This window comes from Misgurnus anguillicaudatus, chromosome 4, assembly GCF_027580225.2.
Source record: "Misgurnus anguillicaudatus chromosome 4, ASM2758022v2, whole genome shotgun sequence".
NCBI classification, from domain to species: Eukaryota; Metazoa; Chordata; class Actinopteri; order Cypriniformes; family Cobitidae; genus Misgurnus; species Misgurnus anguillicaudatus.
In genome coordinates, this window is record NC_073340.2 from 19,876,829 (window position 1) to 19,902,302 (window position 25,474).

A 25,474-nucleotide genomic window follows, 5' to 3' on the forward strand; every position below is an offset into this window, starting at 1 on the left:
GTGATCCTGTGTTTCTTGGTCTGAAGTTCAAAGTATTTTTTTCTTTCAGGGCCTTATAATGGCTCTGAAGATGGAACTCAATGATAACCTGTTATTCTGAAAGTTTGCTTCATGTCTATTTATAGCTATTTCCTCCACATTTGGTTTTCACAAACACAGAGAAAAGTTCATAGCATTAAGCACTCATGGTGATGGGTATTTAAGTTTATGTAAGGAATAATTGACGACGGGCAGTTGAATTATTCAAAAATAATACACACCCAAGGTGCTAATGCCCCGTTATACCGCGGTTGTGCATTATTTTCAAGTAATTCAAAGAACCGGAGTCAATTATTCAACTTATACCATGGTTACCACAGACATTGCTCTGATGGTTATCTTAAAGGGCGTTTTGCAGGTAAAATTTTTCAACGAATTTGTGCAATTTGCTTGTTGATAATAAACATTTAAACTGTTATCCATTGTATTTTATGTTGTTGGGTATCACAAAACCCGAAAAAGTATGAAAAAGTACAGCAATTTGCAATGATTCTCCTTTCCCTCACAACGCACTGTATGACGTCACGCTGGGGAGAGAATTGACCAAAGCCGCCTTGAGAGCATTGAGAATGACTATAGAAAGACGAGTAAAGTACAGTTCTGATAGCGCAGATAATAGATAAATACATACATACATACATACATAGATAGATAGATAGATACATAGATAGATAGATAGATAGATAAGATAGATAGATAGATAGATAGATAGACAGATAGATAGACAGATAGACAGATAGACAGATAGATAGATAGATAGATAGACAGACAGATAGATAGACAGACAGATGGATAGGCTAGTATAGAGAGATAGGCAGACAGCCAGATAGCATAACGTTAGCATATCTTCGTGTAGAAAGTAAACAAACAATTAACATACTCGTGCATGCTGGATTGAGGGGGTCCATGATCCTGCCTGAAATGGGTGTAACTTTATGCGATCTTCAGCACAAACGGTTTTGGCAGCATGTCTCTAATCCTGGAAGGTGAGTGAAGCACGTCACGTCTGTTCGCAGGGACCAGCGACCCAAACGCACTCACTTTCTTACAGCCAGTAGCGGAATGGCAATCGAGAGAGTCGGGACTTTCCCGGTGGCCCGACCTGATAATAGTTATACATTTCGAGTTATATTAGCAACACCGTCTGGCGGCGTGATGTGCGCCGGTTCCCGCAGCCCGCTGGTCAAAATGAGCAGCCTTTCTGCTCAACAAAGTATCTAAAAGTGCTCAACCTGTTCGGCAGGTCCAAACATGTACAGGATTTATAAAACTACGGTGATCAATGAGCGGTTCCTCATCAATTGGCATAGTCTGTCGTGATGTAAAAAGCCGCCGAACGCCTGTTTATTACAGTATGTATGCGGTCGGATCCGAGTGTGCTGCAGCTGCTGACTGCTGCTGCGTATAAAATGATTGTGTGATTCGTTATAATCGCATAAACAATATAACAAAGCATCCTTTTATTTCACAAAACAATATATTTGAGATATTATTTGATAGACTAGTAAGTGTGTATTAAGGATGTTTAAAAATCTCTAGCCTGGTGGTCAGGACATGAATGGATCAAATCAGCAGATTTGCGAAGTTTTATTTATCTCCACATATATCATAAATAATAAGTAGCAAGGTAACTTTGCAGTATAACACATTATATATTTCCTACGATGTATATATGATTTCCAAATTATATACGTAAGTATTAAACAGCAATAAATGTCTCATCTATCTCTATGGCTCTGGCTGAGTCTTTCTCCACTTCTCCCCAACGTGACGTCATCGCAGTATTGCGTTAAAAAAAACGTTAATACCAAAAATGTAAAAAAAGTGGTCTTTAAGACCATTTTTGAGACATTTTAAAAATTATACACATATCTTGAGTGATTTATGTACCCATTAATCGACAGTGGTGGTTAACCTGCAACACACACTTTAAAGGTGCAATGTGTAGATTATAGCGTGTCTAGTGGTGATATTTTGATATTGCAACCAATGGCTCAGTTCACCAACACCTCTTCCTTTCGAAACACATAGAGAAGCTACAGTAGTGGCCACAGGACAAAAATGTTGTCGTCTGAGACAATGTAGTGACAAAACGCCCCCCCGTAGAGCAGTTTGGCCATTTAGGACTACTGAACAAACATGGCAGCACAAAATGACGACTTCCATGTATGGAGACCCGCGGTGTATGTAGATAAAAACGGCTCATTCTAAGGTAATAAAAACATAACAGATCATTATGTAAGGTCTTTATACACCAGTGAATATAGAGTTATATTATATTGTATTTTTGTCAAGAGAGTCTCCTAAAAGTTACACACTGCACCTTTAAGACATTTGACCGGTCAGGTGTGCATATATCAAAAAATATTGCACAGCCATGGAATATTCCTCAACCAATCAGAATAAATTATTCAACAGCCCCGTGGTATAAAGCAAATTAAACTTCATCAAAGGTTTTGTAGACCATCTGCAGTCAATGTCTATCTGATGGCAATAGCAGTTACCTCATTGCTGTCCCTTAAGCTTTGTTTCTCAACAGAGTTGCACCACTTTTGGATTATAAAGACAACCAGCATACAAAATAAGTGTCCCAATTTTCTGATTCTGTTACGTTTTCATGAGGTCATGAGTCTTCCATTTATCGAACCGTGGACAGAAAGGCACGTACAGCTAGTTGCACAACACCTCTGAACGGATGTGGATTTCAGACAGTGGAAATGCTGGAAAGCAACAACAGCCGTAATTGCTGTTTAGGAAAGGGCAGAGCTATGCGCTGTTTTGTTATGTCTCGTGTGTACTAAAAACATGCAGGAGTAATTGACATTGGCTTGGGATAAACAGAAACCACCCTAGCCTGAAGTGCTTTGTTGTATTCTGTTTCATTCACACGCACGCGCACACGTTGTGTTCCCAACAAATCCCGGGTGTACAGGGACTGACATGTCCAAGCTGTTTCCTGTACTAGTTTTGAAATCGAAGGCTCACATTCCCACTGGATTCTGGATGATAAATAACCTAGTAAATGCTGTGATCCACTAAAATTCTTGACCTACAATATTTTTAGTTGAAAATGTTAGGGAGTGTGTTTATATGTTTCTCTTTGCTCTTCGCTTGCTTTTGCTCTGCTGTTAAGGCTTCAAACGTAACTTTTCCTGCATTGTGCATTTAAAAGTGGATGCCTGGAAAAAAAACAGTTTATGAGGAAGTCAGTATCAAGGAAAGTAAAATTGTGGGCAATTAAAACTTAGAAACAATAGAGATGCCCAGAGGTTGATGCTTTATCCCGTGATTGTTTGCTAATTATGTTTATGGAAAATGGTGGTTTGAAGTTTTTCATTATTTATCTCTATACTGTTGTTTCCTCTCAGAAGTTGAATGTCTTTACTAATTTTTTTTTATTTTAGTTTCTCTCCCTATAGCTTCTGATCATTTCACCTTCTTTCTTTTTGTTATTTGACTCTCTTTGCCATGGGCTAGAATGGTAAGATATGGCGTTTTTGTTCACCTGCAAGCATGACACATAAGCATATATGTGTGCTTGTGAATGCTGTCTGATTCTCCTGTCAGCAAGAGTCACTTTTTGCTTGTTATTAGGTGTTGATTGTTTTTCCCTTTCCTCGACATCAACAGTTTGTTTGACAAGTCATTTTGTGGGATTGTATTCTATACTTATTATTGCGTCATTAGTGCATAATAGTGCATCATTTGAAAGAATCAGTGTTAATGAGAGCTTAACAAAGTGCTCAAGATCTTCTCACTAAAGATTTTTTGACTAAGCGTATCCCAGAAACCCACTTCATTGCACTCAAAGCCAAAGAATGAGGCCACAGCCTGCAATTTTCCTGTGAGCCCAATTATGTAACCTCACTGGGTGCCAAACTCCAGCGTTTTCCAAGTTTTGATGCTCAGAGGAACTCGAATTTGGTTATATCTTGGTCATTTTGGCATAGAGAAGTAATGATGTGTGTGTGGAGTTTCTCTGTGTGTTTGTGACAGCCTACTGTAACTGTCTGGTTGACAGTACACTCCTGGCTTTGGTTTTCTGGGACATAACCCACAGGTCATATGAGGTCATGCTCATATGTGGCGGCTAGGAGTCTGTGCAGTCTGGAGATCTCTGGATATCTCATTCAGAACGAGAGCCACTGCTCAGCACATAGACAGCCACGAGAGCAATGACGCATGTAACAGCCTTCAGCTGCCTTCTGCATTTCCAGCTGCATGTGATGTGGACAATCCTTTAAAATGCATGTGTGCATGGCAGAACGTGGAGGTGATGGAAAATTTGAGGGCATTTGTTTGATTCAGTGCAAAGAAAGTTTGTGATTGGTTATTCCAGTACTCTAGTTTTCATGTTTTAGGTTCAGTAGTTTCAAATTAATGGCAATGAAAAGGTTATTACCCTACTGAAAAATCCAGCTAAGACCAGCATAAGCTGGTGAGCTGGTTTTAGCTGGTTTTGCTGGTGTAGGAAGCTGGTTTTGCTGGTGTAGCAAGCTGGTCTAGCTGTGTTTTGGTCACATTTTAAGCTGGTCTAGCTGGACTTAGCTGGTCATGCTGGAATACCAGCTGGCCCACCAGCACAGGACCAGCGTAAACCACCTTAAACCAGCTAGAGCCAGCTACCAGCTTGTGCTGGTTTTGGCTGGATTTTTCAGTAGGGTAGTCAATCCCTCCAGGATTTATTTTTGCGATCAAAATTTTTTCTCAACCAATGCTTGTCTAATATTAAATTATTAAGAAGTTTTAAAGTAATTACATAATTTGGGTAAACAAATGATATAATAAGAAAAGATAAGCAAAATTAAAATTTGACAAATAAATACAACTTCAATATACAGATACACTGTTTGTTTTTTGATTAACATAGACAGCTGTTACACAGTGGTTTCAAAAACTGGATGATTTAAGGAAAATGTTATTAAAGCAACACTATGTAGTTTCCATGTAAAAATGACTTACAGCTCCCCCATGTGGTTGAAAAGCGCAACAGTGCCTGGTATCAGACACTCTTCTGCAGGCAGGGGGAGGGGCGGGGCTGTGTGCTCTACCCTTCACCACCACTTTCAGAGTGTGCTTGTAGCAGCTAGGAGGTTGCTCAGGTTACAGCAACAGTGTCATGATCCTGCCAGTCTATTATAGTTATTCATAGTAATTCATGGTCATGTGACAGGATTGTGGCGGTACCCATGTTTTGTGTGACAGCACATGGCCTTTTGTTTGGGTAGTGTGCTGCCGTGTCTTGTCTTTGTCCCCGCCCCTTGTCTCCTCGTTAAATATTCATTATTAGTTAACTCCCCGCACCTGAACTTCCCTTGTTATCTTGTTTAGTTTCCCTTATTTAAGGCCCCAGTGTGTCTTGTCCTGTGCTGAATCGTTTTGTATCATTTGTGTGTTCTGGTTTGTTGCTATGTGAAACATAGTTGTCATAGTCAAGTCAAGAAAGTCTAATCATGTGTAGTTTTGTCATATTGTGCTCTTGTCTTAGTCTAGTTGGTCATTGTTATTGTTTTGTCTTTTGCCCCCTCGTGGGCTCTTTTGGTTATTAAAACATTTTGAGTTCACCTTTACCTTTGCACTTGGGTCCCATCCTTTGTAAACCATGACAAACAGTACAATTTGTCCAGTTAAAAGTTGTTCTATCACTGAAATAATTTTAGAGACATTATTTAAAGGTAAAAAAAACTACATAGTGTTTCTTTAAAATAATTACCTGCTTTAGCTGCATAAATGTAAAAAAAATTTATATTAATAAAAACATATGAAACAATCCTTATCGCCAACACTGAGAGAGGTGCGTCACATAATCTTGTTTTTTTTTTGGGTCTCTCTTTAAAAAGTTTGAAAATGACTGACCTACAGTAATGCAGAATAGCCACAAGTCTAAAACTACTGTTTCCTTAAACTGTGTGTTTACTTGTGTGTTATTTAGGGATGCGACAAAAATGCTGATATACATTAATAATACCTGGCCAATAACTACTCTGAATCACATAGCCGATATTATGCACAACTATTTCATGTACTACGGCTTTTGATCAGTCCTTATCGATTGCATTTGAAAAAGCAACATTCGTCAAACATATTCATTATACATATTCTTTTTTAGCATGAAAATAGTTTGTTCATGTGCGTAAAATAAAGTAAGAAATGTTCACCAAGTTGTCTATTCTGTATCATGACAGAATAGTATATAATTTTATAAAAAATGATGAGACATTTTGTGATTATTTTGCCAAACAAATTATGCAAGACCGCAAAATAATGCAACATTTTGTTGATTTTGGCTGAAAACTGGAGGGACTGATTAGTCATTCATATAAATGCCTTATTTAATGTCACTTTAGTCATTTAATTGGTATTTAACAAATTTGATTGTCTTTCGCTGCAAAACCCTCTAAGTGCTTGCAGTTTTTTGGGGTAAAAACCTCCACTTCTAAAACAAATTAACTTTGGACAAGACATACAGGTAGTAAAGTTTACTAAGTAAACAGTATTTAGGTCCAAGTACCCACAAGGGACACAAGATTGAATGTTCATCCAATTTATCGTCCATGCACTTATAGAGGGATTAGCTGGATTAAGGGAAGGTATTTGATGAACATATAATGTGCTGAAAGCATTGGGTTAATATCATTATATAATTTTTGACAGAGATTGCGTTAAGTGGATTTTGCGTCTGAGCTGCTCATATATTTTTACATTTTTGATTTCCTTATAATGAAAAAGTCAATAGAAATATAATAAATTCCCTCCTTATTGTTTTTCGGTTATTTAATTTTGTTTTCTAGTTTATATAAAGAATTTGGCTGCAAAACTTTGAATCCAGTAATTACAAATGCATTAATTTAAATTTAAGCATTTGGCAGATGCTTTTATCCAAAGCAATGCTTTACCAGCTAAGCTAAGTCCTTTTGAACAATTTAACATGTAAGATGCAGTGTTTCTATATTTGTCCTAATAAAGAGCCCCCTCATATAAATGTGGATTACTAATGTCTAAATTTTGTATATTCTGCACTAATCTTTGTTCTCTGGTCCCTTAAAGTGATGAGGGAGGTCTGCATTAATGGAAACGGAGTGCTGGACTTTGACAGATCGGGTTCCCCTGTTCACAAAACAGAGCTTGAGAAGGTACAAATCCATAGCAATAAAAAATAATAATCTAAAACTAAATCTATGTGCATGTGAATTTACAATAAATGCAGAATACATGTTGGTTTACCTACAGTACACGCAGGTTTGTGAGTCTGTGTAGCAGTACGTCTGCCAGCTTCACCACCACACCTTAGTTCCCTGCATGCCTCCCTTTTGTATTTCTGCATAGTGGCTTTGCTGCCAAGACATGAAGGGCTTTTAAAGCTTCATGTACCAAATTCCATCATGCCATGGATATGTGCTGCTGGCAAGAGTAAATAGGTGTGAGTGGAAATGTGATCTTATCATACTTCACGGCATGCCATCACATTAGTTTTGCCATGGTTTGAAATCTATTCGTATGTTTACGTGCATGTGTGTTGTTTTTAAGAGAAATCTAAAGGGTTTTAATGTTAACCCTCTTAAACTGGCACAGCATGCCTGAGCCTATTCAAATTTTTCACGCTTAATTCTAAACAGATGCTCTCGAAGTTTTGTTTGGGTTGGCTGCTGAAGTTTAAGCCTATGGAGTTTAGTATGCACTGCATGTCTATGCCTGTGCTCTTTGTCAATAAATATATAAAAACAGAAAGCATTGTTGTCTGCACTTCAAGGTCCCTTCTCCTGATATAATTTAAAGTGTTTTTTTCCCAGTTTTTAAATAACTTAACTCATTTTACAGAAACTGTCCTGTGATAGACCCAGTTCAGATGGAGAGCCCTGCCATGAGAATGGCATTTCAGATGGCAAAGATCCAGGTAAGACAAACTTCATTTCAGTTTTTTATCTGATTTCCCTTGCCTGCAATTTTAAGTCTTTCACCGCAAAACCCATGCAAAAATCTCCAGTCACTCTTCACTATCCTTTCTGAATAAATCTAAAAGTTAAAAAATTTGGTCAATATCCTAATATATTTGGTAAACCTCCTTTAACAGGGTGAGAAACGTTTGCACCATGAGGTACACGCACCGCTGTTCATCCTATTTTTCTTCCGTGCACTTTGCTAAAAAAATGTTGTGGCATTTAACTGATTCTGCCGACAAACAGGTATATCTGGGTTAAGCGTAATTAAAGCACAAGTATTTGATGAACGTTTAATATGTGCCGAGAGCATTTGATCAATATTACCTCATTTTTGATGGAGGTGGAGTTTAGCTGCTTTTTCATCTGAGCTCTTCAATTATAACTGTAAGTCTTCTGCTTCTTTTTAAAGAATTTCCAAAAAACACCAGAAGGACAGTCATTACATTTGTACATAAAAACAAAATACTTAAGTTTACACCAAAGTTTAATCCTGTTATGTTGATGTTTATTTAATCAGAAAGATTGCATTATTCAAACAAAGCCAAGCACTAGACAAGTAGATCTAATAGGATTATTTATCCAGTATTTACACTATGCAGTCTCGCTCTGGGATTGAACTTTTCAGGACATCTGTTTCAGGTTCTGTGGAATTCCTTTTTGCCCTATTTTTTTCTTTTTTTTCAGTTAAAGACAGAGCACTGTCTTGCCTAAAACATGTTAGTGGGGAACGTTGCCTAATTTGACCCGATTCCAAGCCTGTTGCATCTGCATGCTTGTATGATTGATAGCTGTGCTTTAAGGCTACAAATCACAAAAACGGCTGTGCTGTTTTTATAGAGGTAGCTGACCTCTGAAAATCATAACCTACAAATAAACCTTATGTTTGTCATGTAATATAAGTTTGAGATTCTTTAAAACTATAGGGCCTGATTTACTAACATCTTACGTCAGCGCAAAACCTCTTTTGCTGTTAAAAATACTACTGTTAGGAATTACTTAAGACACTCTGGGAAAAATTTGTGCTGAAAAGGCGTGGGCACCATAGTTTTTGCAGCTGATCTTATTACATATGGGTAATTCTCACGAAGTCCAGCCTTAAAAGGTGTCCAGCATCAGATTTTTTAAAAAGCCTTGAAGCCAATTTTTTTTCACATATAAGATTAAGGTCTGAACTTACTATAACCATTATTTTTAGAGGATTTAAAACATATTTCCTATAGAATTATTTACATCTTTTAAATTATCATTATCAAAAATAATAACTACCGCAACATGATATTACATTAAATATATGCATTTACAAACTCATGTTTTGGTAGTGAGAACTAAAAAGCTGTCTAGGTACTATGTCAAACAAAATTTCAACTTTTATAAGAACTGCTTACCTGGTAGCCATCTTGAGTGTCACAGTCAATTTCAGTTGGGGTTGAATAATTTTGAACACAACTGTATGTCCCTTCCAACAATTTTTTTAAATGTTAGTTCATTAAGGGTTTAAACAATGATTGAAAATTGTTGTGGAGGATGACATTTTTTTTCTTGGACACATTTATATTCCTTATTATTGTCTCTACATTTACCAATAATCACTAAATACCACATGTTTCTTTACTGTAAATGTTTATAGTAAAACATGCACTGAAGCTTTTTTTTTTTTTTTTAATTATAAATATTTCTATGTCAAAGAACCCAAATCCAGTCATGGAATGAAAATTTTCCCCTTAAATGTGGAAAAAACAACAAAATTGGTTTGTATGATGTCATTTGAAATCATGTGCAAAATAGTACATGAAGAGATGTTTGTAACTTTATGCTTCTTATTTTGATACTCTTACTTTGCATTTACTTTTTTTATCAAAATGTTTCATGACATCTCATAAGTCTAATTTCGCGAGAATCACCCATAATGCATTTGTAGGAGTTTCCCTTTCAGACGAGAATAAGGACATTATTTAAATGAATCACACAACGCGATTTACTAAGATTTGTGCTTGTCAATTTACTGGTATTTGCGCTATTATTTAACGCATTAAAAATTATAATTTTTAAATTAACCTCCTTAGACCTGGTGTGTCCACATACGTGGACATTAAATTTTTTGTTGTTTGCACCATAGTATATAATTCTGAGTAACTTGAACCTGTTGTACACAAACGTGGACAATTACACTGCTTCACGTTCAAAGAAAAATATTTGGTTATTTTATTTTTTGGTTCTTCCTAACCCTAAAATAGCCGGAAGAAATCTGAAAAAAAAAAAAAGCTTTTGTCTTAGGAGGTTAAAGCAATTTTTCACACAATCGGTTATCGGCTAATAGTTTAAAAACAGCCGATAGTCATGGCGGATATATCCTGTCAATCAAAAGAGAACATGAAAATGCAATGAATTTGAGCTCTGTGTATAGAAAATGTAAAGAAGCATCACTAGTTTAATGTTCAATTTAATGATGTTTAGTTGTCCATCTGAAAAATGTGCACAGCTGTATTTTCCCACCAAGTTTGTTTTTGGCTGTAACAAGCACCTGAGATGATGTTACATTACACCAACACCCAACTGTTATACCTTTTGATGATGATGAGAGAAGGAAAAAACCCGAAAATACCATGCGGATTAATCAAATTAGTCGCATTCTTTCCAGCTGTTGTAGGTGCCGAGACTACTGTGAAATCAAATTGCCTGATCACAGAATTTTCCCTCATGATATAAAGCACTATATACATATGGGCCTTTTGAAGCGGCCAATGGTTTTTGCATCTGTGACTCTGGGTTTTGCCTCATGCCTGAGGCTGCTGTGCAGAGACAGTCAAACTGTAGAGGACTCTGGCTTCGGATGGGCTTGACTTTAATTAAAGGATTCATAAACTAAGATGTAATCTTCACAAAAACCTTCTGATGGGCACAAGTTTCACTGTCTGTTTACTGTGTCGTTATATATACTTTACTTTCTGTAGTAAAGACCTTACAAAAGAGGGTGTAATTTGTTCTTGCATCTAAAACATTTTATCCCAGGCCAGATATTAAACCACTAGTTTGCTCACGTTAGTCCTTACCGGTATGAAATAGGACCTTTAAACCATTTCTACAATATATTCCCTCACGAAGGCTCAAAAGTGATTTTTTTCTTACCAAACCATTAAGCACCACAGACCACACCATTGTATGGTAATGTCCCTGAAGTCATTGTTTGTTTAGCTACTTTCTCTGTGGTCCAATAGAGACTTAAGGACATAGATACAGTCGATATTTTCTTCCCATTTAATTCCATTAGCTATGTGGATTTGTAATTTTCCATAATCCACAAAATGTGTTTTCCAAACCCATCCCTTGTTATATTTGCAATACCAACCGGTCCCTTGATATCTAGCATCAGTTTATAATATATTACATGATGAAATCCCATAAATGTATTTCATGCACTGACACTAATTTGACTCATTTTGCAGCCAAAGGCAAAAAGAGCTCTAAATCAGAGCAGAAAGGCACCGTGGGGCGGGTAACTGGAAAGAAAATCACTAAAATCATCAGCCTGGGCAAGAAAAAGCCTTCCACTGATGAACAGACATCATCGGCAGAAGAAGATGTCCCAACATGTGGTAAGCAGTCGCAAGCACTGGTTTCTTATATATTATATATTATTTCTAATATTAAGTAGTATATTAAGTAGTTTTTACAAACATACCTTGCAATACTAGTGTGCATCTTGAGACAAAACAATGGCACTGATGTATGTTAAAATATGTCAGTGCAACATGTTTTTTAAATTAAGGCGCCCAAACATGCAGTTTAGTCTGGGCCTAGGATAAGCCTTGTCCGGGAAACTGCCCGATTAAGATTTAAAGTCACCATGAAACAGAAGTATTGATTGTCTTGTTTTCCATTTTACGACGTATATCTGAGTAAAATAGCTTCTAAAAGGAGGAAAAATTCGGGAGGGACTTGCTTTTATCCATTGAGACCTGGCCGGTTGCATAAAACTTTAAGACTAGCTTTAAAAGTTAGTCATGAATTTTTTTCTTCAAGACTGATCATATCTGTTTTAAGTATGTGACATAGAAAGGTAGATTGGTCTAATTTAAATCCAAATAATAAGACTGATTAGCCCTAACTAATTGCTAGTTAGTCAGAATCAATCTTAAAACGCAGTCTTAACGTCAACGGCTATGTTTATGCAACCGGCCACTGATTGGATCTTTGAAAGTTGGGCCATGATGCTAATTGGCGAAATCTCCTATAGCCCCGCCCTCGCGTCATTCCTCGTGACAGAAAGTGAAGAGAGGTCGTTTCGAGTAGGGGAGGAAGTTAACGTTTTGATTGTAGATTATGATGGCTTATGAATTTAAAAAAAATATGAAGCGAACAGACAAGTCATTAATAAAAAACACTACAACTATAATTTTATTTTTATTAGTTGTAGTAATATTGTTAAGTTTTATACTGATGTTTAAAGAAGTATTTCTAGGCATGTTCATGTTTAATAACAGGCGTTATACATTTTTAGATAATTGTATTTTATTTACAGCACGCAGCTGGACTCTCAAAAATCATTCATACCGTTGGAATCTCTCTTTAGGAGGGTATCACATGTAAAGGCCTGTTCACACCAAAAACGATAACTATAATGGTACTTTCACACCAGCCGCGTGAGGAACGCTTGAACCTTTTGATTTTACTTGCTTCATTCGCGCGTGAAAGCCGCTCGTGAAATTCTAGTCATTCGAGACATTCATGCGGAAATTTGCTTCATGGGAGGGGCTTCTGGGACTCCGCTTGCTCCCTGTAATCACGTGACTACTAGAGCAAGCTCCTTATTGGTTACCGCGGCCAAAGTTCAGATTTTTCAATTGCGTTCTATGTCATTTGCACCGCGCCATTCATGCGTACCGCAGGATGCCTATTCGCGTCTTTGCATTGACTTAAAATGTAAATCACTCACGCTTGCCACCTCTTTCGCGTCTGGTGTGAATGCCACATAAGAATGACTATAATTATATTAGCGTCCGCACCAATAGATGATAATGTTACATTGCAATGCAGTTTCACATTTTAAATGTGCAAACTCTTTAAATTCAAATGAAATTTGTTTGGCTGACAATGTTTAATCATTCATAATCAGCTATAAAAGATGCTCTGAAATTGTTGCCAACCATGCTGATCCTCTAAATGTTTATAATTATAGCTGTGTTGTGGACTCCTAAATTTAGAATGTTGTATAATTTTAGATGTGTAACTGTATAGTAAAAGTTTTTTGTTATCGTTCTTGGTGTTAATGGGTCCTAACCCTATTCCCATATGCTACCAAAAAGCTAATATTTTGAGTGTGGACTCTGTATTAATTGGCCATATACTGCTTGATAAAGCTACAAATCATACTTCTAGATGATTTGCAGATTATACTTACAGAGCAGCTTTCCATGCACGTCTGCCTTTGACTGCAATATAAATCTCATGAAACTGTTCTTAATTAACAGGCTATCTGAATGTGCTATCCAATAATCGCTGGAGAGAGCGCTGGTGCCAGCTGAAAGACAACCAGCTGTTGCTGCACAAGGACAGGGCGGATCTGAAGACGCACATGGCATCTCTGCCTCTGCGGGGTTGTGAGGTCATTCCAGGGCTGGACTCCAAACATCCCTTCGCCTTCCGTCTGCTACGCAACGGACAGGAGGTTGCCGTTCTGGAGGTACGCGCCAATTCCCCTAGTTTATGCGAGTCGAATAATGCGTTTGAAACAGGACCTCGGGGAAAAGATGGTTTGGTTGGCTGGCTCTCGTAATGATGTCATTGCCGTATCATGTGTAGAGTAGATTTGCAGAGTCTGCTTAGATTAGTTTTACTTGTCTCATGTTCCGATGACGCTCCTTCATTGCGTCTTTCTTTGCTTCTTTTTCTCATCAGGCATCCTCCTCTGAGAGTATGGGGAGGTGGTTGGGGGTGTTGCTGGCAGAAACAGGTTCCACGACTGATCCCGCTGCATTACACTACGATTACATTGACGTGGAAACCACTGCTAATGTCATTCAGCTGGCCAAGCAGTCATTTTGGTGAGCACCTACTGTAGCACTTTTTTGTCAGGCTATTTACATGTTAACGTAGTATTGCTACTGTCACATTGTGTTGCACACACAACTTTAAACGAACCGAGGTAATAAAACAGAAGTGTATTCCCTCAAATGTAGCATTGAAAAGTCTGTTTTGTTTAAGCGAATCAGTTTTGTTTGGACGGTCCAAAAATAAATGATTCATGTCACTATGAAGCATTTTACAAATTTTCTAAAGTGAAATTATAGTAGCAGATTTCAGAGTTGTTTAAAGTTTTAAGTTTTTGTATAAGATTTGTATGTGTAAGAATGCATGTTTGTGTTCTCAGTTTCACCAGCAAGCGTGCGGTGTCACCAAACCCATACCTGGATAACCCGGTCAATGGTTATGCCTGCCCATCAGGTGTTGCTCTGCATTATGATGATGTACCCTGCATCAATGGAACGGTACCTGAGATGCATGAACACACATGAAATCACTAAAGTAGTGTCCTGACCGGATTTTTGCTACAATAACTTATATAATATTATTTCGCTAATAAAACTGACATACCGTATTTTCTGGACTATAAGTCACTCCAGAGTATAAGTCGCATCAGTTGCATCAGTCAAAAATGCGTTTTGAAGAGGAAAAAACATATATAAGTCGCACTGGACTATACGTCACATTTATTTAGAAAATTATTTCACAAAATACAAGCCGAAGAACAGACATTTAATCTGGAAAGGCAAGTTATTCAACTAAACAATAGCACACAGAACAGCAGGCTGAATAGATGTCCGTACATGTTAAAGTAACATTAACAGTTATTTACACGATACACAATAGCATACAGAACATACCTGGATGGCTGAATAGGCTAAATTAACACGACAAGTCAATTCAAGTTCAAAAAGGTCCCGAAGTCATTCCGCATCACTGAATCCATTGAATTACATAAATACAGGAGCAGCATAGAGAGTACTCTCGCGGCTGTAGATGGTAATGGTTGGTTCATGTGACTTATAGTCCGGAAAATACGGTACGGTAAGCATCAGATTTATCAACAAATTCTTACCTTTTCTCTTTCTTCCTAAGCCTGTCTTAACTTTCTACCTCATCTTTCATAAAATTGCTCTTTTCTTGCTTGCACGCTTGCGATACGGAAGGCACCAGGTGTGCTGTATTCCTCCCCAACTTCAAGGGATCACCTCTGGAAGGAGGAGACTCATTATGAGAATACAGATCTTTACGAAAACATGCCCTCCCCCAAACTAGCATCTCGCTACTCACCCAAATCTAACCGCCCGTCATCTTCAGGGCATTACAACACACCAACCTCCACCAAATCTCTGTCCTCTTCCTCAGCTGCTAAAACTAACACTAATCAGGTGACTAACCTAGACTGTTTGTCTAATGCTTTTGGATAAATACAGGTAAAATAAAACACTGTTTGACATTTTACATTCATTTTATTTTCAAATATGAGGCCTTATTGCTTAGCCTTGCTTACATTTTCATTTTAAATAACTACATGTAAGCAGTAAGGTAAAAGAGGGGGGGCTGTATCATGAAATAAGTCATCATGGCTTGGCAGACGGGTGATGTTATGCATGACACGAGGCGCAGGGCCTGCAACCCCTTCAGCGTTGGCTTATTCACATTAAGCACTAAAGTACCATATTGCTTTTATAAAGCAAAATACAAATATTAAAGAAACAATATGTATTAACAAGGGGTGAACCGATAAATCGGCTGATGATGCTTGCTACGCTTCACATTGAATTATGGTGAAATGCGCTACATCCAAAAGCCAGAGGGCGCTCTTGTGTAGAAACTCAATATGCGTAAGCTTGTCTCTACAAAACTGTGGCATTAATAGGAAGCAGGTTTAAGTGTCAGCAGCAGTTGGCATCGTACTGTGCGTTTTAAACCTAACATCAGTTGCCAATCATGCTAGTGTTGATGCACATGTTGGATGTTTGATAATATAGGACATATGTCCTTTTTTTATGAATTACACTACAAAGCAATGTCAAACACTCAAGTATTATAGTGTGCATGTGTTATGGACCACCCAGCTGCAATAATGACTGCTTTTGATCTACAGCATATACAGTAATACCCATGTCTGTCTATGTGCCGGGTGGTAATAATGGTTATGTATGGATAATGAAGCCTTTATTTGCTATGGAAGAAATTTTATGAGCCAGACATACAGTCAGAGAAAATGTCACTGCCAGCTAAAGCATGACTACAGTACAACAAATAGTCAAGCCACATGTGGCGAATGTGGTTTGCTGAAGTAACCTTTGATATGTCTGTGAAAGTAATTGCATGAAGTGTTAACCTTCACAAATCACAAAACTCTAACAGGTGCTAACAGTGAAAGTGCTTAAATACCATATATTTGCTGGTGGCCCTCGTCAGAGTTTAACTTCAGTTTTTGTCTGCAGTAAATCGTGGCTACGTTTGCACTCACAGCTGTTTCTTTCTGCCGTTCAGCTGAAAGGAAAGAAATCCCTGACCACCAATGGGATAGCCGCGAAGCAGAAGCTGGACAAGAACCAGCCCAAAAAAGCCAACGGAACCAGCGGCACTCTTCCAGTAAAACGCAACAATTCTAGTAAGCGATTTTGAACAGATAATCTCAAAATGAACCCTTACTTTTTAACAAGTGGACATTCAGCAAAAACTGAACTAAGCAGACGTTAAGTCTGCAGCCACTATCCTAGCTATTACACCACTAATTTCTTTCAAGGAAAAAGAAGCCACACAGATTTGTGGAGAATGGCGGTATGTGGAAATTGCAGTGCTTTTAGACAGCAGGCATCTCTGTTGACATGCTCCTTTGTAAACTCAGTCACCCCAAATTCCATTTAAGACAGGCAGTCTGTCCACATGCAGCTCACTCAGGCAATTATTCAATGGCCTATTTACATGGACAAACAAATATTTACATATGGTTTATATTCGAACAGTTTTTTCATCCGTGTTTATGGTGCGTGATGTGTTCTAATGATTCTGCATCGTTAACTCTTACAGGTGTGGATCAGTATAAGTATGGGAAAAACAGAGTGGAGGCAGATGCCAAGAAGCTTCAGGCGAAAGAGGATGAGTTGATGAAGAGGAAACAGGAAATTCGAAACCGCTTGACCCAGTTGAAGAAAGACAGAAAGGACCTCCGTACCGCTATAGAAAACAGCACAGGTGAGGATGCCTTTGCATGTGTATTTGTGTCTTTTGGTTGATTCTGTATCAGTGTTTCCTACAGAAACCATACGCACATATCAAACAATACAACAGACACAAGCCATAGCTGCGTCCGCTCCCTCATTCACTATTCCCTATATAGCAAATGACAATTGAGTCCACTATATGGGGAAGAAGGGAATGAAAATAAGTGAGCGACACTGACGTAAATACCATGCGTCAGAGAGCTGTCGCAGAGTTTCGTCATAAACCCTTAAGGGGATGGCACACCGGCCGCGCAGCTCAGCGCCGGGCAGCGCCGCGCCGTTCTAAAATAATCAAACACATTGCTTTCTATGAGTATACACACATTGGTGCCGCCAGGTGGCGCCTGTTCGCGCCGCCCAGCTTTGACTCAGGAAGTTGCTCAAATCCCTGTTGCGCCACTCACATAATTTAACATTAAATACCATCATATTTGTCCTAAATCATTAACGATTAACATTGGCTGCTAACGTATATTTTGCATTTTGAAATAGACGCTATCTGACAAAGCTCACGCTATTTAAAGCGTAACTAAACCCCTGGTCAGAGCCTGACTCCACCCACTGGCAATATTTGAAAAATGCAAGAAAAGTGGGCAGATCCCAACGGAGATAGAGGGGATGAACTAAGCTCGTACCAAGCATGTGGTCGTAACAAGGGCGTGGTGAGCTTGAACCTGCTTACGTCACGAGTTACTTTTTGGACCCAACATCCAATAGGAAAATTCAACTGCAGTAGCCACCGTTCAACCTGAAGAGGGCAGCACTCAGACTTTTTTACACCATATGTTGTAGTATTGAAACACTTTATATCCAAATGTCAAAAAACTTACTAAAATTAATGAACAGCACTAATAAAGCATCATTCTTACAGATCATTAACTAAAAAAAGTTGGTTAAGGGTTTAGTTACTCTTTAATGTGCACTTCCGGTTTACGAAACCTCCGAGTTGTCCTAGACGCGACTCAATGTGGCGCGGCGCTGAGCTGTGGGGCCGGTGTGCGACCCCCTTTACACCTGTGTGGCTTTATTGATTGTACTGTGAAACGGTAAAGTTTACTTTCTTACTGTTTGTCACATCATTTGTTTATTGTATTAGTTAATAATAAAGAGAACAAAACAACTGCTTATCATATTTATTTACTGGTGTTTATTTATTGTTTAATAAAAATGTGTATTATATTTTAAATAAAAGATATCGCAATTATTTTTTATTTAATTTCAAAAAGTAGAAAATAACTGACAACAAGAACTAACAAAAGTGTATAGACGGTTTCAGCAGTAACAACATAAACATGCGGCGTCTGTGGTCAACACGTAACTTCCGGTAAACTCCGCTAAGAATAATTACAACAAAGTACTTTAAACGTAGTTTATTTATATAACGAGCAAAAAAACAACACGTAGGATACCTAGGAAACCAAAACATTTGTTATTTTCGATTAGGTATTTGTTCAAGAATTCAGTCTAGCAAATAGTCAGACCATTAAAAAACTGACACCGGAAGTAAAGGTCTATAAACGTAAATATTTGGTGTTTACTGTCAGTATCCTTCAGCTGATTCAAGTTACGCGTTCGTCTCCCGTTGCATCATGGGAAATATGATTCAGTGGGTGTACATCGAATGTACCCTCAAAATCAGAGTGCATTGTGGGTAGGGCTGGGCGTTATGACAATAAAATTATCAAGAAAATGTTTTCCAAATCAGTCGATATCGATAATAATCATGATAAATAACAAATCTTTATTCCTGTCAAATTTAAAGGCAGATTTTTGCTCCTAGATGAAAATTGTAAAAACCAAACAGTTAATAATGGTTTTAAACTATTTTTTATGCAGAACATGACAAATACAAATATTAAAATGTTATTTTAATATTCAGGCATCTGTATTTAATGTAAATATATTTGTTATGAAATCAACACATTTCTGACACAGAAAGCAGCAGGCTACTGTCACTTTAAGACCCAAGACAGACTGCTTTAAGTTTTTAATATACTGAGTAACATCCAACTGTTTATGTTCACTTAAACCAAAAAGAAAACTTAGTTCAGTGATCACGCGTGTGTTATACATATACGAGCTATACACGCTGATAAATGGATGCATCACGTTAATGCGGGAGCGCACATATGCATACACTATATTCACTGCAGTGGTGGATCTGCTGTTTTTCCTCAGTTTCCTGAATTTGTGAATGTCCTGTAAATATACTTTTAAAGCTGTGCGGATGTGTGCGTGCACAAGGCGGACACTAAAAGAAAGTACAATATACAGCGCCTATTGTGTCTGCTGTGTTTGACGAACCCTGTTTGCGCGTCCAACATTACACACAAGAAAATTGTTTCCGCGAATCCGTCCGAGTTATCCGCATCGCGAAAATCATCTAATAAATGAATAACTTGCCTCATCTTCCACTCCTTCAAGTCTTACTGACACTGTGATTGTAAACCAAGAGCGCGTGCCGCATCCGGAAGTGCTTGCGCAACATTACGCACAGTACGTAAACATTATCGATGACTTATCGAACTGTCCTTATCGTTTTATCGAAAAAGTTTATATCGGTAAAATTATCGTTATCGAATTATCGCCCAGCACTAATTGTGGGTAAAAAGTAGTGAACGAATGTAGGGAATTAAGTTGTTCACTCAGGTTTCGGACACCACTACAAAATGGCAGACCCTTGATATAGTGCACTATATAGTGGGTAGGGAGCGGTTTCGGACACACCTCATGTGTTTTTTGTTATTCGAGTCTTAAAGGTCCACTGTGTAGATTTTAGCGGCATCTATCGGTGAGGTTGTGAATTGGAACTTTTGATACGCATAGAGAAGCTATGGTAGTTGCACAGGACAAATATGTCACCATATGACACAATGTAGTGACAAAACATGCTCTGTATAACAGTTACAATACTGTAGAAACATGGCAGAGCGAAATGTTAGGGGTCCCGCGGTGTATGTAGATAAAAACGGCTCATTCTAAGTAAATAAAAACAACACAGTTCATTATGTAAGGTCTTTATACACCACTGATAATATATATTATATTGCATTTCTGTCAAGAGATCCTTCTAAAAGTTACACAGTGCACCTTTAACCAGCCACAACCATGACACGCAACAGGACACTTTTCTTTTTCTGTGACATTGTAGTGTGGGTAGCCCTGCCCACACTGAATTATCATCCAATAAAAAGAAAACTGTATATTTAACATCAAATATATCTTTATTTGCTGTGTTTGTATGACATCCTTACTAAATAACAGCCAAGTTGTGTTAATCTAGGTAAGCGATCTCAGGCCTCTCTGACAGAGAGACTTAAGAAAGTGGAAGAGGAATGCAAAGTGAAAGAGGAGGAGCGAGTGAATCTGGAGCTGGAGCTGACAGAGGTGAAGGAAAGTCTGAAGAAAGCCCTGAATGGAGGCGTCACTTTGGGCTTGACCATTGAACCCAAAACGGGCAGCTCCAGCCCACAGGTCTGTAAAAACAGCGGCAATTTACAGAGAAATTACTGTACATGTAACTGTAGGTTTAGATCACTTGCAGTTTTTGGACATTAAAGACAGGGGAGGTCAAACTGTAACTTGTCTGTTTATAGTCTCCAGTGTCATTAAGGAGGACGGTGGACAACTCGCCCATGTCCAGCTGTGACACCAGCGACACTGAGACCTGCTCTCTGCCCGTCAACAGCGCCTCTCTGCTGCGCAGACAGACGCAACAGAAAGCCTCACCTGTGCGAGGACACGTCCTCAGGAAAGCCAAGGTCAGTAAGTTCATACACAGATTCGCACACCAAACATTTATTCTAAGCATCACTTAACCTGATAAGTACGGCACAGCCCCTCCCTTGCACGTGAGGCTGCATAAACCTCATTGTAACGTTGAAGCATTAAATCTTGAAAATATACGGTCATGTGGCACATCGTTTGAAAGCTTAGACTCTCAGGATTCCATTAAGCGCACACACAAAGCGCTTAACCGAGCGGCGCCATTTAGGTTATTTACTTACCTTCAAAATCTTCCCTTTATCCGCTTCGGTGAAATTGTCCAAAATAAATTGTTCATAAATCCCCAAAAGTCCAAGGAAATGGAATATCCAAGCCTTTTAATCCAAAACTATTTGTTTGCCTCACAATCTTGACGTTTCTGACCGAATTAGGATATAAATACTGTAAACAATTAGTTCACTACCGGACATTCGTTCGACTCTCACTTTTCATTCACGATTTAAAATGAAATATTCGGGTGTCACGTTTATTGTGCAATGTCTGAGGAACAAATACGCCACCTTGTAGAATTTCAACCGTTTCATAAGAGCTTAAGACGCAAAAGCTACTAAACATCATCTCTGTCAAAAATGACAAATAATATTAAGCTGCTCCGGGCAGGTTCATCAATACTTTCTCTTCAAATCCGCTTAATCCTGGTGTCATGCCCATGGGTGGAGTTTCGCTTTCGCGCATTGGGGGCACCTACCGGCAAACAAGGGTACTGCAATACTTTGAGATAAGCGAGAGAGTGCGGCTTTATGGTTTTAAATATGGTTTAAATGAAATAAAACTATTTTAGTCGTAAGGTACTCAGTCTACCTAATATTACAATTAGACAAATAAAATATGAATTCTTATATTTCTATTTGATTGCTCAGACAAAATCATAATTGGCTTTGGACTGGGGGACACTGCCCCCCCAGACTCCACCTCTGCTCAGGCCATTCAGAAATAGCCTACTGCTTTGTTGGCAAAATCAATTAAACACGGTGATGATTTTTTAGCCATCTAAGTCCACGGAAGAAGAATTGGATAAACGACGTCATGCATACGTCATGGTGCAAAAGATTTTTTACCCAGTTAAAGGAAACCTTTTTTCAGAAAGGACTGTGAGGAGTGACTGTAGACTTTTTGCATGATAGACCCGCCTCACACATACAGTACGCAACCCAGACAATGATGTCGGTTAGTAGACACGCCCCTTACTGCTGATTGGCTACAAGTGTGTTTTGGTACTCAGCCTGACTCCCTTTTTCAAAGTGTTTTTCAAAAATCATGCACCCTGCCTTTAAAGGGTTTTGCAGCAAAAGAGTGTCAAATTTGTTAAATACCAATGAAATGACTAAAATGACATTTGTGAAAACAAAACATGTCAGGTGCACTTAGAGGGTTTTGCATCTGAGCTCTTCAATTATTAAGTATATCTTTATTTTCTAGAAATGTACTGCATAATGCAATTTTGTTTTCTTTCCTTTACAGGAATGGGAGATGAAAACTGGCACATAGGTCCATTATCAACTTTTTCTTTAATTATATCTATTTATTTAATTTTGTCCATATCGGAGCGATTTTGAAGTGGAATTGACTGAACCATAGACACATCATCTTTCAGAAAAGAAATTCAGTTCTGGAGAAGTCCAGTTTATCAAGTTACCTGCTATTATACTATTATTATTCAAGCATCATCACTGAATAATGACGATTTTTAATAGTAAACCGCATTAATACATAGATTTTTTTTATTATTTTGTAAAGCATATGCTTTGTGTCTCAGATTATGGTCCATAACTGCAAACTATATACTGTATGTGCATGTTATATCATGTATAGACATTCACTGGTCTCAGTCGGGAATCACTTGCGTCTAAAAGGTTTCGAGAAGCCATCAATGGAAGACAAAATCTCCAAGTATTTATTTGTAAATGTTTAAGTAAATATAAGCCTCTCTGTGTTTGTTTTTGTTGATATTTAGTAATGCCTTTAATTTAGCTTCATGCTAGTAATAGAGAGCAGCTTCTATTGGGAATGGGATAAATGTAAATTACAATTTGTTCTTTAAAGAAAAAGTGTAATCGGTATGAAAGTGTTTTACAAGCCTTTCCTCCTTATTGGTGCCTGGCCCGTTACTTTCAATTCGATGATCTGTCCAGACATTTGGCTGGAGCAGTTACTATGGTAACAACAGCCCATAGGGAACAGGGCAGCTTAGGCCAGGGTGTGGCCCTCTATTGGCTGGCTCCTCTGGAAACTGGGCCTGAAAATACTCATATGCTTTCATTTAAAGGGATAGTTTACCCATAAATGAAAATTTTGTCATCATTTACTCACCCTGTATGAGTTGGACACAATTTATTTTGATAAATAATGGTAAGCCCACACTAGAAGGTACCCATTGACTTCCATAGTATTTTGGAAATCAATGGGTACCATCAATTGTGTGCTTAACATTATTTATCATAATGTCTTCTTGTGTGTTCAACAGAATAAAGAAACTTATACAACATGAGGGTGAGTGAATGATGACAGCATTTTCATTTTTGGGTGAACTTTTCCTTTAACTTTCCCCCAACACACACTGCAGTCATGCTTATGTAGCTACTGCAATGGAAACAGTCATGTATGTGTGTGTGCCTGTGTGTGAATATATTCATCCTCATCTGAACACTGCAATACATCAATACACTGACAGTTATACTGTATATGTACTGTATGGTAAAACAAAAACATCTATGTGAAATTGCTTTACAATTTTTTAAGACTGAATTCTTTAGCTTTCCATATGCAGGTGTAAGCGCGTTTCTTAAAAGTATTGAATGTTTGGTTTAACAAAAGAATGTCTGGCAGAGATCTTGAAAGTCAAAATGATTCAAACTCTAAAGCAAGTTTGTTTGAGAGTCCATACCTCTGTTATGTTTCACTTTAATATCAAAATGGTGCTTTTAAGCAATGCTTAAACTGTTAACTCCTAATTTAACAAAATTATGGAGGTTTGGTGCTTATGTAGATGTGTGTGTGTGACATATTCATGTGCATACAGTAGCACATTTATAACTTCTTGTTTATTGCACAGTGAAGCTTAGCTTTTGACGTGATGCTTCTTATGCTATAAAAGCCTCCTGCCATTTTTTGGACACATTTTTCTATTCTTTTCTATCTGGACCCATAACTTTTATATGACAGTATTTGTCCAGTTATTTTGTAAAATGCTGCACTGGATAATGAAAGCTTAGTATCAGTGCATTTGTCTTAAAAGAGACTCTGAAAAAAAGTAGATGTGATTCTTTAATAGAATAATTCTTTGGAGAGTGATGATGAGTTATTGTTTTGAAACAGTAAAATCTTTTAAGTTCAAGCTGTTTTCTGTGTCGCTGCAGAAATAAGGCTCATATGTTATGGAATGTGAACAATTTCGCTTTAAATGTCATTTTGCTTTGAGGGTGGGAGATGGTGGAAGGAAGGGCTTTCAAAAACACTATTGTTTGTTTTGCACCTTATAAATAATGCCGTTTTATTATGCTCTCGACTGTTGTCAACTTGGCAACTAAAGGACTGTACATAAAAAGAATTAAACTGCTTTTGAAGATATTCCTGTCTGTGGTTCATTGTCTTTTATTTACTGTAAATGCTGCTTCAGTGGCACTATTTTCATGGCTTTTATTAAACTATAATGAAGGAATATGAGAAATGATAATGATGAGCCTGATGTTATTCATGTTGCTCTTAGTCTTGTGGTTCAATACAAAGATTCACTGTTGCATTAAATTACATTGTATTACAAACTTTTTGTCCCTAAATTTTTTTTAAATGGCCCTTACCCAAAGCGTTATAAAAGATAATTTAATATATACTGGTCTTATTAAAATTCCATTGACTCCACTAGACAAATAGCGACCTCTTGCGGAAGCAAAAATATATTAAATATTTTACTGTCATCTGTCAATTTGATCTAAATTTAAAAAGGGATAGTTGACTGAAAAATGAAAAAAATCAGTCATTTACTCTCACTAAAGTTGTTTTTAAACCTGTATAAATTACCTTGTTCTGCTGAACACAAAGTAAGATATTTTAAAAAATGTTTGTTTTATTGTCCCATCACTCCCATAGTAATTGTTCCTACTATGGAATTCAGTGGTGCCACAGATCTGAGATATTACAAACATTCTTTAAAATCTTGCTTTGTGTTTAGCAGAACAAAGAAATGTATACAAGTTTGGACAACTTGAGTGTGTGTAAATGATGTCAGACTTGATTAATTTTTCAGTGAATTATCCATTTAGGTTAAGAATCATAAAATGTATTTAAACTTTATTAATAGCTTTAATAAAATACAAACACAATGCCAGGTGTAAACAAAAATTACAGAAAAATATATAAAGGTCTCGATGAAACAGTTTTAAGGGCTTTTGTCTAATCTTTTTTGTTTTTGTTAGGATCCTATATTTAAGATCCTTACAAAAACAAAAAAGTTTG

The 25,474-nt window shown here is 37.6% G+C and overlaps 1 protein-coding gene across 3 annotated transcripts in view; it reads left to right on the forward strand.

Moving 5' to 3' along the window:
• The window catches only part of afap1 (actin filament associated protein 1), a 76,584-nt gene extending 52,323 nt beyond the window's left edge, over positions 1–24,261 (forward strand). For 2 of the 3 annotated variants that reach the window (XM_073866917.1, XM_073866916.1), the window contains exons 7-18: positions 7,080–7,172; positions 7,858–7,933; positions 11,423–11,572; positions 13,448–13,659; positions 13,875–14,020; positions 14,347–14,464; positions 15,167–15,388; positions 16,503–16,623; positions 17,043–17,207; positions 20,520–20,710; positions 20,833–20,997; positions 22,484–24,261. In XM_073866917.1, coding sequence (XP_073723018.1) covers positions 7,080–7,172; positions 7,858–7,933; positions 11,423–11,572; positions 13,448–13,659; positions 13,875–14,020; positions 14,347–14,464; positions 15,167–15,388; positions 16,503–16,623; positions 17,043–17,207; positions 20,520–20,710; positions 20,833–20,997; positions 22,484–22,510 — 1,686 coding nt within the window. In that variant the 3' untranslated portion in view covers positions 22,511–24,261. The remainder of the gene's footprint in view (positions 1–7,079; positions 7,173–7,857; positions 7,934–11,422; positions 11,573–13,447; positions 13,660–13,874; positions 14,021–14,346; positions 14,465–15,166; positions 15,389–16,502; positions 16,624–17,042; positions 17,208–20,519; positions 20,711–20,832; positions 20,998–22,483) is intronic. The other variant, XM_073866918.1, reaches the window with a different exon arrangement.
• The last annotated feature ends 1,213 nt before the right edge of the window (positions 24,262–25,474 follow it).